Consider the following 13128-nt stretch of genomic DNA (forward strand, 5'->3'; position numbering starts at 1 on the left):
TGAGGACTTTGAACCCCCAAGTGCTTCACAGAAGTTTATAACGCAGAGCCATGAAAATAAAAAAATTATTTTCTCAAAAATGATCTTTTAGCCTGCAATTTTTTATTTTCCCAAGGGTAACAGGAGAAATTTGACCCCAAAAGTTGTTGTCCAGTTTCTCCTGAGTACGCTGATACCCCATATGTGGGGGTAAACCACTGTTTTGGCACACGTTGGGGCTCGGAAGTGAAGTAGTGACGTTTTGAAATGCAGACTTTGATGGAATGGTCTGCGGGCGTCACATTGCGTTTGCAGAGCCCCTGGTGTGCCTAAACAGTAGAAACCCCCCACAAGTGACCACATTTTAGAAACTAGACCCCCCAAGGAACTTATCTAGATATGTGGTGAGCACTTTGAACCCCCAAGTGCTTCACAGACGTTTACAACGCAGAGCCGTGAAAATAAAAAATCATTTTTCTTTCCTCAAAAATGATGTTTTAGCAAGCATTTTTTTAGATTCACAAGGGTAACAGGAGAAATTGGACCCCAGTAATTGTTGCGCAGTTTATCCTGAGTATGCCGGTACCCCATATGTGGGGGTAAACCACTGTTTGGGCACACGTCAGGGCTCGGAAGTGAGGGAGCACCATTTGACTTTTTGAATACGAGATTGGCTGGAATCAATGGTGGCGCCATGTTGCGTTTGGAGACCCCTGATGTGCCTAAACAGTGGTAACCCCTCAATTCTAACTCCAACACTAACCCCAACACACCCCTAACCCTAATCCCAACTGTAGCCATAACCCTAATCACAACCCTAACCACAACCCTAATTCCAACCCTAAGGCTATGTGCCCACGTTGCGGATTCGTGTGAGATATTTCCGCACCATTTTTGAAAAATCTGCGGGTAAAAGGCACTGCGTTTTACCTGCGGATTATCCGCGGATTTCCAGTGTATTTTGTGCGGATTTCACCTGCGGATTCCTATTGAGGAACAGATGTAAAACGCCGCGGAATCCGCACAAAGAATTGACATGCTGCGGAAAATACAACGCAGCGTTTCCGCGCGGTATTTTCTGCACCATGGGCACAGCGGATTTGGTTTTTCATATGTTTACATGGTACTGTAAACCTGATGGAATACTGCTGCGAATCCGCAGCGGCCAATCCGCAGCCAAATCCGCACCGTGTGCACATAGCCTAATTCTAAAGGTATGTGCACACTGCGGAAAACGCTGCAGATCCGCAGCAGTTTCCCATGAGTTTACAGTTCAATGTAGACCTATGGGAAACAAAAATCGCTGTACACATGCTGCGGAAAAACTGCACGGAAACGCAGCGGTTTACATTCCACAGCATGTCACTTCTTTGTGCGGATTCCGCAGCGGTTTTACAAATGCTCAAATAGAAAATCGCAATTGTAAAACCGCAGTGAAATGTGCAGAAAAAAACGCGGTAAATCCGCCATAAATCCGCAGCGGTTTAGCACTGCGGATTTATCAAATCCGCAGCGGAAAAATCCGCAGAGGACCAGAATACGTGTGCACATACCGAAACCCTAACCCTAGCCCTAACCCTACCCCTACCCCTAACCCTAGCCCTACCCCTACCCCTAACCCTAGCCCTACCCCTACCCCTAACCCTATTCTAACATTAGTGGAAAAAAAAATTCTTTATTTTTTTATTGTCCCTACCTATGGGGGTGACAAAGGGGGGGGGGGTCATTTATTATTTTTTTTATTTTGATCACTGAGATATAATCTATCTCAGTGATCAAAATGCACTTTGGAACGAATCTGCCGGCCGGCAGATTCGGCGGGCGCACTGCACATGCACCCGCCATTTTGGTAGATGGCGGCACCCAGGGAGAAGACGGACGGGACCCCGGCAGGATCGGTAAGTATGATGGGGTGGGGGGGGAATCGGAGCGCGGCAGGCGTGGAACGGAGCACGGGGGGGCTGGAACGGAGCACGGGGGGGGTGGAACGGAGCACGGGGGGGGGTGGATCGGAATGCAGGGAGGGTGATTGGAGCACGGGGGGAGCGGAGCACAGGACAGAGGGGAGCCGGAGCAGTGTACCAGCCAGATCGGGGGGCGATCGGTGGGGTGGGATGGGGGCACATTAGTATTTCCAGCCATGGCCGATGATATTGCATCATCGGCCATGGCTGGATTGTAACATTTCACCCGTTATAATAGGTGAAATATTACAAATCGCTCTGATTGGCAGTTTCACTTTCAACAGCCAATCAGAGCGATCGTAGCCACGAGGGGGTGAAGCCACCCCCCCTGGGCTAAACTACCACTCCCCCTGTCCCTGCAGATCGGGTGAAATGGGAGTTAACCCTTTCACCGGATCTGCAGGGACGCGATCTTTCCATGACGCCACATAGGCGTCATGGGTCGGATTGGCACCGACTTTCATGACGCCTACGTGGCGTCATGGGTCGGGAAGGGGTTAATACACAAATTCTCACAAGATGATGGTAACAGTCCATCCAATCTACCAAGACAAAGAAAATCAAACCATAGATAATTTATGCATAATTAGTGATGAGCGAGTATACTCGTTGCTTGGGTTTTCCAGAGCACGCTCGGGTGGTCTCCGAGTATTTATGATTGCTCGGAGATTTTGTTTTCCTTGCTGCAGCTGAATGATTTATAGCTACTAGACAGCTTGATTACATGTGAGGATTTCCTAGCAACCAGGCAACCCCTGGCTAGTAGCTGTAAATCATTCAGCTGCGGCGATGAAAACTAAAATACTCGGAGACCACCCGAGGGTGCTCTGGAAAACCCGAGCAACGAGTACACTCGCTCATCACTAGTAATGTGAAAAGACAGAGGAAAAACAAATAATTGAACACTTATTGAAATGTAATTAACACTTTGTACAAAAGCTTGTGTTGGTGATGACAGCTCCAAGACACCTCCTGTATGGAGAAACTAGTCGCATACATTGCTCAGGTGTGATTTTGGCCTATTCTGCCACACAAAATCTTCACATCATGAAGGTCCCCATTGACTCATTCTATGAAATATCAGCTTTAGTTACTTTCAGAAACTTTCTATTGGATCCAGGTCCGGTGATTGGCTGCACCCATTCTAGCAGCTTTATTTTCCTTCTATGAAATCAATTGAGAGAGTTTCCTTGGCCGTGCATTTCAGATTAATGTCTTGCTGAAATGTCCACACCGATTTCACCTTCATCCTCCTGGTAGATGGCAGCAGACTTCTCAAAAAGATCTTGATTTATTTGTCCATTCATTCTTCCTTCAATTATATGAATACTGAAGTGCCATATGCTTATAAACAGCCCCACACAGTTCCTCGCTTCAGACTTCACCTGTGGTATGGTGTTTTGGGGTCTAAAGCAGTGCCTTTTGGCCAAACAAGTTGTGTATTATGGCATCCAAAGCGTTCAATTTTAATTGCATCTTACCTGACTGTATTCTCCCAGTATTTCACAGGCTTGTCTAAATGTTGCTGAGCGAACTTTAAAATGCACTAGAGCATGCTTTTTGCTTAGCAATGGAGTCTTGCCTGGTGAACATGCATATAGACCATGTAGGTTGAGTGCATTAGCTTTCTTTGAAACAATTGTACCTGCTAATTCCAGGTCTTTCTGTAGCTCTTCACAGGTGGTGCTTGGCTCTTTGACAACTCTGATAATTCTTTTCCCTCCTCTGTCTGAAATTTTGCAGGGAGAACCTGGTCGTGACCAGTTTTTGGTGAAATGATGTTCTTTCCTCTTCCGGATTATGGCCCCAACACTGCTCACTGGAACCTTCAGTAGTTTAGACATTCTTCTGTCAATTACATCAGAAGGTTTGCAACAATAAGGTTGCGAAGGTCTTGAGACAGTTCACTGGATTTACCCACCATGATACGTTTGTGTGGCACCTTAGTAACGAGACATTTTTATAAGCCATCAGTTGAACCAGCTGATTCTTTTCACTAAGTGAAAAGATCGCTTTCTAAATTACTGATTGATTTCAACTGGTGTCGTGACTTTCCATGGCTTTTTGTACCTATTTCTTCAGGTACTCAATACTTTTTCATGGTGTCATTTCCCACAACATAATTTATGGACATCTATAGTTTGATTTCTTTGCCTGTGTAGATTGGATGGGTTGTTACCGACATCTGGTCAGAATTTCATGTCAATAGCACTTAGTAAATTGGTGATGTGTTCAATACATGCAAATTTTTTTTTTTTTTTTTTTACATAGGGACAATATTATAGCTACTGGTTATGGTGTGAAGATATTGGTATTTATTAATATTTCTAGAGTCTAAAGTTCCCCCTACATACAGCATCCAATATAGAGCCTGATTACTGCTTGTGACATTAGCATATTTGTATATAATTATAGCACCATGTAGTAAAGTAAAGCTCTTAAACAGCTCTTGCACAAAAGTGGTAAACCCCCAAAATTGCTTTACTGTACTGCCGAAAATGGAACACTGAGGGCTAGCAGACAAAAAAAAAAAAAAAAAAAAAAAAACACAACATACACAAAGTAGATTTCTCCCATTTTTTTTTTTTTACTATGGGCATTATTCAGATAACAAATGACAATTCACATATATATGTCTTGTACATATAATAGATGTATGCGGGACATGTCGCACTCAGCAGAAAAATATATCTATGTACATACTGAAATGCACATTATTAACCCTTTACTGTAGAAGCAGAGGGACAACCCTGTCGAAGATAAGAGAGGGTAATATTAAAATCCTGTAGTCGTAACGTGCCCTGCACCTTGGGCGTTACATCCCCTTGGTTCCATGGACCCGTGTACTTTGTATACACTCTCGGGTGATGAAAGTCCCATTTAAAAGGTCTTATGAGATTTTTAGAAGTCGCTCCTCTAAAATCATAGATTGGATTGATAAGTGCTCTGGTAATCTTCGGCCTCCATGAGGAGAGGCTGGGTCTCCTCAGAGATCGCCCTCCGTTTCCGTCGGCAGGCCAAACTCACAATCGTTGCAATCACGGCCGTAATGAGGCCTCCGAGTACGGCTGCCGCTAGGAGCCACTGCCATATTTGTCTGGCTTCTTCCAGATAACGCAACAAGAAATCTGAAATGGAATCTGAAAGTAAGAAGAAGATGCTGTTAAAATTAGCATTAACATAAAAAATAAAAAACTTACAAAAAAAAAAAAAAAAACAAGGTCAAAAGGGGCCAGTTTTTTCCTCTAATTTTTTTCCCCTTTGGTCTCCTTAGAATTGCAGTTCTCCCTTTTAAAATCTGCCTTGTGGCTCCAAAGATATGGGGTTTATTTATTAAGTACTCATTTTTAAAGGTTTTTTACAAGGGGGAGATGATCATAGGGCAATAATGAGGAGCCGCCTAAAGATCCGCCCCAGAGGATCCTGTAAGCCAGTGTTCCCCAACTCCGATCCTCAGGAGCCACCAGCAGGTCGTGTCTTCAGGATCTCCTTAGTATTGACCAGGTGATAATTGCATCAAGGCAAGAATTCAATCACCTGCGCAATACTAAGGAAATCCTGAAAACACGACCTGTTGGTGGCTCTTGAGGACCGGAGTTGGGGAACACTGCTGTAAGCCATGCCCTCTTGCTTAAGCCATAACAAATTAGCACTAAATAAAAAAAAAAGTTCTCCATCTTTGAAACAATGGGGCATATTTAAAAATATAAAAAAAAATAAAAAAAAAAATACTCAAGGAAGCAAAAGTGCACTTATTCAGTCTTTTGTAGATTCCTTCAACTCAGAAAACAATTAAAAGTATCAACAGGTTTGTCACCCTCATTAAGGATTGAAACATCGCTTCATCATAACTTGGAAATGTGAAAAAAGCTAGCACTAGCTATTCATGACCCCTGTCCAGAGGTGACCCCCTGCTGTTAACAGGTAATGGAAGCAGGTTATCTGATAGCAGACATTGTCTATAGAAAAGACTGGGAGGCGACACTTAGCGCCTGTGGAGATAAGTCTTTCAGTATTCAAAAGCAACATGGGTCAGTGCTATCAGACACAGGCAACAAAGTCCAGTTATATTGTTTTTGTTGTGACAGGCATAGGTTCTATAGTTTTGGGAGACATTTTGCTTTGTGACAAACCCATCGTATTTACTCACATCTGTATGGTCTGTGCATCAGCGCCGAATTAATAAATCGGCCAGATGGACAACGTTATATATGCCACCATGTTTCCTATCAAAAGCTCATATCCTAGTAAATATGGCATTAATATCTCCCCCCTGGGACCTACAGGAGGTCAGATATCCTGAAGGTTCGGGAAGGTGAACATGTGCACAGCAGCATTTTCTTTATATTGGTGTGCGGTGTTCATTTTTTTGTTTTGTGACTGTTTTCCGGCACCTTCAGGTGGAATGCACCTGAAAAAGATCTTGTGTAGACATGCGCTAAGGTTATGTACATAATGGAAAGGAAGAAGCAAATCAAGCAGAACACAACCAGATCACAAATAGAATTAATATAACCTATCATTGTTACCTTTCGACAGGTCGTCTTTGAAAAGCGTGATATTAATAAACCAGTGTGATCAATTTTAGGGTCATAGAAATGATGATTAGAAATAATTTATAGGGACATGTTTAATGCGCGGTATTGATCCTCACTGGAGTTTTAATACATTTGTTGGCGCTTTCTTATTTCAGTACCGTCCAATAATGCAAACATCTCCTATTGACCACCTTGTTTACACGAGATCTGTGACCCCCAAGACGGTCATAACAGGATGCTGAATACCTAGGGGAACTCCATGTTGTACACATAGCTCATATCTTCTTGATACACCATAAGATGAATGAATCAGTGTTTGGATGTCTGTATCAGCACAAACCCTATTGATCGAATCCACACACTGTGTCCACAAATAAATCACATGTATGATGAACGAAGTATGCAAAAATACACTATGCAATCACTCTTTGTGGTGTCCATCTAAAATTTGGTTAAAAATTACATTTTTTCTAATTTATGCAAGAAAAAAAAATTATGGTAGGAAATGGTGATCAGCAAACGTGCTAGGATAAGGTTATCGGAGAATGCTCGGGTGCGAATCGAGGTCTTCAGCGTGCTCAAAAAATATGTTTGAGTCCCCACGGCTGTACGTCTAGAGACTGCTTGTTAGGCAATCCCTGTATGTGAACAACTGTCGAACAACCGCGAGACATGCAGCCGCGGGGACTCACATTTTTCGACAACGGCGAAGATACACTTAACACACGAACATGGTGGATAACACCTTATCCCAACACCATCTCATCACTACTAGGAAATCTATTGAAGACACATAGAAACTGAAGGTATTTGGGGTCAAGAGAATTCAATCAATTGCTTTTACCTCGCATTGAAACTAAAGCCAGTGTTTTTTTTCTAGCCTTGTATCTACATGGAAGCAGAATTCATCTTCTCCGCCATCTCATACAACCCACATTTCCAGATATTAAATCTTAAATGGTTCCAGTGTTCTCCAGTCTACTACCTTGTGGCAGCTTTTGATTCTGCCCTTACCTCCTTCATTTCTCAAACAGTTCAGTAAACCGCTTCTTCAACCTCCAGTTACAAATTCTAGAACATGCTCTTATTACCTCTCACCAAGGCTACTGCAACATCCTTCTCGGATTTACAAAAACTGCACCTCCACAATCCACCCCTCTAGGAAGTCTGTCATCAGGTTTTTGCCATTTAATCTGAGAGAAGCATAGTTTGGGGACAGAGAACCCAATTTCAGCGAAGTGTCACTTAGGCTACGTTCACATTTGCGTTGTTGGGCGCAGCGTTGGCGACGCAACCAACAACGCATGTACGCAACCCAGCGTTTTGTGACGCATACGTTGTCATAAGATAGTAAAGATCAGGAATTTCGGCGCAGGGAAAACGCTACAAGTAGCGTCCCCTGCACCCTGTCTTGTGCGTCAATATGACGCATGCATCGTAAAACACATTACAACGCATACCGGCGCATGTCCATGCGCCCCCCATATTAAAGAGGGGCGCATGACGCATGCGTCAGTATCCTTCAACGACGCTGCGCCCAACAACGCAAATGTATACGTAGCCTTAATTGGCTGTGTGCTGTATCTTGAATACAATTTAATCAGAAGATCATCAGTAGAGGACTAGGTGTCTCCTGCCAAGTAGTCTTGGAAATTTTGCTGGGACAGTTCCTTGGACAGAAAATGGAACTGGACTTAGAAAACCCAATGCAAGAGTAGGTGTTTGTGGGAGTTCTTGATCCTTTGGGAACTAAATCTATAGAATTTTCCAAAAATTGGAGCCCATCGATGAATGTATACAAATCATGGTTTTTGGGAAAACTGGTCAAAATACCATTAGGCAGTAGGCCTATGCCAAATACTAAAAGATTTCCCAAAATCTTTGGAAATAAAAAATGCTACTGTATTTAATGGCAGCTGCAAGAGGCAAATTACATGTTCTGGAGAACCATTGCAGGGCCCTGGTTTTTGCCCCTCTACACTCCTGCTCTCTTGTCTTTCAGTCTACATAGACTGGTTTTAGAGATGCAGTCTTTCATTTCAGTTAGACAAGCCATTTCATTGAACAATGGAAGGTATGATCCATCTTAGAGGTGAGGGGAAGTTCCAACGTCAATATTGCTGACAGAATGCCGATTAACAGGAACCACCCAACGGATAAGGAGTAGATGACCATTTACAGAATAAGATTTGGGAGAATGCCTAGACATATTAGGCTTATAGGTTCGAAAATCGCATCAATAAGACCATGCTTTCCTATAGTTTTTGTTTGAAATATCTTGAGTCTTTAGACAAATATGTGCTTGACAGAGAACATGAAGTGGTTAGTTTGCCATTGCTAATAGAGATTGTAGATACTTTTGATTATGGCTGATTTCAATTAGGAAAAAAGGATTGATAATCCAATATTGGCCAAAAAAAGGTAACAATTAAGGCTAATGAGAGATTATGGTCAAGTTTCCAATTCCGAGGCACAGCGGTCATCTTCTATGACAAGTCACTTGGCCTTTGAGTGTTTGGTTTTTAGATGAGGATTTCAAGTCTCATTGTAGAAATGCTCAAGCGAGATAAGAAGCGTCTCTTCCCGTCAAATCGCATGCAAAATGAATCTCGGCAATGATATTCAGCAGAACAAGCCTCATTGAGATGAAGGACACGTAAAATCCAGAATCTGCTTTGAAGCTTAAGACATTATATAGAATGAATGGTCCTAATAAAACTAGCCATGAATTAAATAGCTGTAATTACCATTGTCCTGGGTATACGGGGCTACCCCACCTGCACATGCCAAATAAATATGCAAAGTGTATATTAAAAATAGCGAGAAGCTCGTTGAGAAAGATCCTAAGCCTCATGGGCACAAAGCGATTCTTCACCATCAACTTAAGAGTTTCTAAACCAGAGGAAAATGTGCTGGAGCGATTTCATCAACAGAAGCTTCATTAAAATTTTGCAAAGGCTTTTTAACGATACACAAGACTAAGATGGTTTAATTAAAATTCCGGCAGTTTTCCAAGGCGGGCTACCTGCTTACTGTACAATAAATACTCCAGCAGCTAAAATCTGTTCAGCTTGAAAAAAAAAAAAAAAAAGACAAAAAAAGTAAAATCTATATGCAGATGTAAGAGCTGATGGGGTCACTTTAAATTGGTTACAAAACCCATTTTTTAAAATATACACTGGTAGAGACTTTAGTAAATAGGTGTCCCCCCATCCCTTGTCAACAGTGTCTCCATTGGGAGGACCAACCCCTGTGTTGGTGCTGTTGCAAAATTGAACACTTGCTGCCAAGTTCTTTTATAGATTACAGCTGATCGCTGGGAGTTCTGCTAAAGGGACACCTTCGATTATCTTATGTTCAGGGACACCATGCCCGTCAAAATATAATTGTGTACAGCTGAAATCTGTTTTTATATTGACTCCAAATTCTAGAAAGATTTGTGAAATAAAATGATTGGATCCAATTAAGAAAACAAAAATAAAAAACCTACACGATTTCCTTTGTTGGGCAAAGTTTCTGCTACAAATGCCAACATGTCAACACTTAGAGCCTGCAATTCGCAACCATTCAATGGTCTTCCCATCATGTCACCATATTGTGTTGTATTTCTATCTTGAGTAGTACCTTTAAGCCTGGTTTCACACATCAGTGATTCATGTATGAACTACAGTGAGAGTCAACTGACCCGAAAGCAAGAGCCTCGTAGCCAAGTGAAATTTGCCTAAATTGGCTTTCCAGGACTACAATATAGGTCTTCAGTATTACTTGGTGGGTATCCAACAGCTACACAGTATGCAAAGCGGTGCCTGTTCCATATACCGGGTGCATCAGGGCACAACAGAAGTTGCACACAGTTGACCAGTGGCGTTCCCGGGTGTCAGATAACCACCTAATATTGATGACTGATCCTGAATGAAGGTCAACAATTTCTAGGTTCTGAACCACCCTTAGAGGAAATTCTTGGAAAAGTAAGGAAGGCGACAACTGCAACTGAAAAATATTCTCGGATAACTAGGTGAATGTATTTGGCAGCAAAGTGTGCAAATTGTCTTAGTGGCCACCACTGGAGGGTTGACCTCTGGACTGCCATTTGTGACTACAGGCAACCAACATTTTTTACAAGAATTTTATTTAGGGCAGAAAAGAAGGCATTTTACTAAAGCAAAAGCACAATTCAGTTTTCAAAATCCCCCAAAAATGGCTGTTTCTGCTCCCCAAAAAAGTTTCTACAGTCATATGGCATCAACTATCATTAATAAAGCTACAAAGACCCAACACAAATAAAACGTTTGACCTAATCTTAAAATTTACACAGCAAATCAATGTTATAGAGATTTACCCAAGAAAAATCTCAGTACAGTACCTGCTTCTGCTAGATAGTCGTAGTCATATCCAAAGTCTCTGGCTGGGGCAAAGAACTCTACATTGGCATACAGTGGGATGAACGGAACCATGTAGTAGCCACGATTATGGCCAATAGGTGCATTGGCCTCTGGGTAAACATCTTGTGATGGCTGATGTCTTCTAAGCCATTGCTCAAATATGCTGAGGAAGAGAAATACAACATCATATTGGACACTGTTCTATTGAATCCATTTTAATAAGACAGTGAATAGTTGTTAGGGATGAACAAACCTGAATTTGAAAGTTTATGATCTGTCCTGGACACCTAGTGTTTGGTCTCAAACTCCGACCTTTTACTGTTTACTGTTCTGGTTCGGATGCCTGTCACGATTCACACCGTGACCGTCACCCCTACGTCACGGATCGGGGTGACTTTAGGCCAACAGACGGCTATCACATGTGCAGGGGGCTTATCTTTGTTATCCCTCCACTGCTACAATGTGATGAAAAAACACACACAAGGCTATTGACCTCTTAGTTTACAGCAGGGGCTTATTTTAGGTATCCCACTGCTCTTCAATATACCACGAACTGCAGGGATTTATGTATATCCCGCTTTACAGTTCCGCTTGAAAACTTGCACCTCTCTGGCGCCCCCCTCACCCTCATGTCAGACTAGGTACTGCACCTAGGGTAATTAGTCGCCAGAAAGGCTGCCTGCTATGTACTGGCTATTGGGCACGCTGCAGTGAGGCAATATAACTACTCCCACTCAGGCATGAACAATAACTAGCAACGCCGCCGTCGCTACAACGATTCCCAAAGGCACAGCACACGGTATGCTGCCACCAGCTTCGATTAACGGGTCCGAAGCTAACCCAAACCAGTAGCGTAATTCCCTTCAGAAGACTTTGGGTATGTTTTAGAGCAGGAAGAACGAAACTAGTAATATATATATTTTACTCCGAAAGATTAAGGCAGTGTTTACAAAAGGTATATAAAGATGTTACAATATGAGACAATTGGAAATATGTACAAGCAATTATAAAATAAAGGTATTAAATGAGAAAAGGTAAAACTCACATGTTCTCAGTTCATGTCAGGCAAAACCATGGCGGGACCACAAATGTCCCAGTGCATCAGGAGGTCTGGATAGAAACAGCTCCTTAAGTAAAATCTGTGTAAAGACTTTTAAACTCCAGCCTCGTGACATCACTAAAGAGGTTGAGTTAAGATCGCCCTCCCCTTTCCTCAGCTGTACAGGTTTTCTTCAAGCATTCTTATGATTGCCAGATTCTCCAGCGAAGATATGACAGTCATAACACACCCCTCATCCATCTTGTATTAAGATTTGCTCTTTATAGATACTAAATTCGGGCTAGTAGGACACACAGTTCCAGAGACATCCGTACTTTTTTTTACCTTTTGGAATTAGAGGCTAGCGCTTACAGCGGTTGATAGATCCGCCGATGGACTTCAGCAATATGTACTTATTATTTCCCTAGCCCAAAACATTGGCCCAGAATCTTACAAAATTAGGACAAAGAGCCTAATGTTTTAAAAGGGAGATCAGACCAGTTTCAGCTGGTACAACTGTCCACTGCAGCTATAGCGGTCGTAAAAATTCCTTGGGGGGGGGGGTGTTATGATCCGGTGACCTTGGAGCCGCATGAAACTTTCTCTGGAGTAGGTGGAAACTGTACTGACCACAAATCCTAAACTAACACCGCTACTAGAAGTAGCCGTGGGGTGTGCCTAACAAACCCTAAACACCTCGACACAGCCGGAGGACTAAAAACCCCTATAGATGGAAATAGGAATTGTACCTTGCCTCAGAGCAGAACCCCAAAGGATAGGCAGCCCCCCATGAATATTGACTGAGTAGGAAAGGAAAGACACGCAGGCAGAAAACAGGATTTAGCAAAAGAGGCCACTCTAGCTAAATAGGAAAGGATAGATCAGAATACTAAGCAGTATTAAAACCCTTCCAAAAATATCCACAGCAGATAATACAAAAAATTCCACCATTTAACTAAAGACGTGGAACGTATATCTGCAACTCCTGAGAATCCAACAAGACTGAGAAAATACTGACACAATCTAAGCTGGACAAGAAAAAACAAATGAATAGCACTGAATGATCAAGCACACAGCATGTGTGCCACAGAAACAAAACCAGACACTTATCTTTGCTGAATTGGCAGCAAGGCAGGAGGAACCAGACAGAGGTCCAACACCTCCCAACAACCATGGACAACTGGCAAGGACTAATGAATCCTGCACACCTAAATACCCCAGTCAGA

The 13128-nt window shown here is 42.5% G+C and overlaps 1 protein-coding gene across 1 annotated transcript in view; it reads right to left on the bottom strand.

The window, feature by feature from the left end:
• Positions 1–4509: 4509 nt before the first annotated feature.
• The window catches only part of TYR (tyrosinase), a 37694-nt gene continuing 29075 nt past the window's right edge, over positions 4510–13128 (bottom strand). The window contains exons 4-5 of the mRNA XM_069759253.1: positions 10845–11026; positions 4510–5083 (exon numbers count right to left, since the gene is read on the bottom strand). Of these exons, the coding sequence (XP_069615354.1) occupies positions 4866–5083; positions 10845–11026 (400 nt within the window). The 3' untranslated portion in view covers positions 4510–4865. The remainder of the gene's footprint in view (positions 5084–10844; positions 11027–13128) is intronic.

This window comes from Ranitomeya imitator, chromosome 3 (assembly GCF_032444005.1).
Source record: "Ranitomeya imitator isolate aRanImi1 chromosome 3, aRanImi1.pri, whole genome shotgun sequence".
In the NCBI taxonomy this organism is placed as follows: domain Eukaryota; kingdom Metazoa; phylum Chordata; class Amphibia; order Anura; family Dendrobatidae; genus Ranitomeya; species Ranitomeya imitator.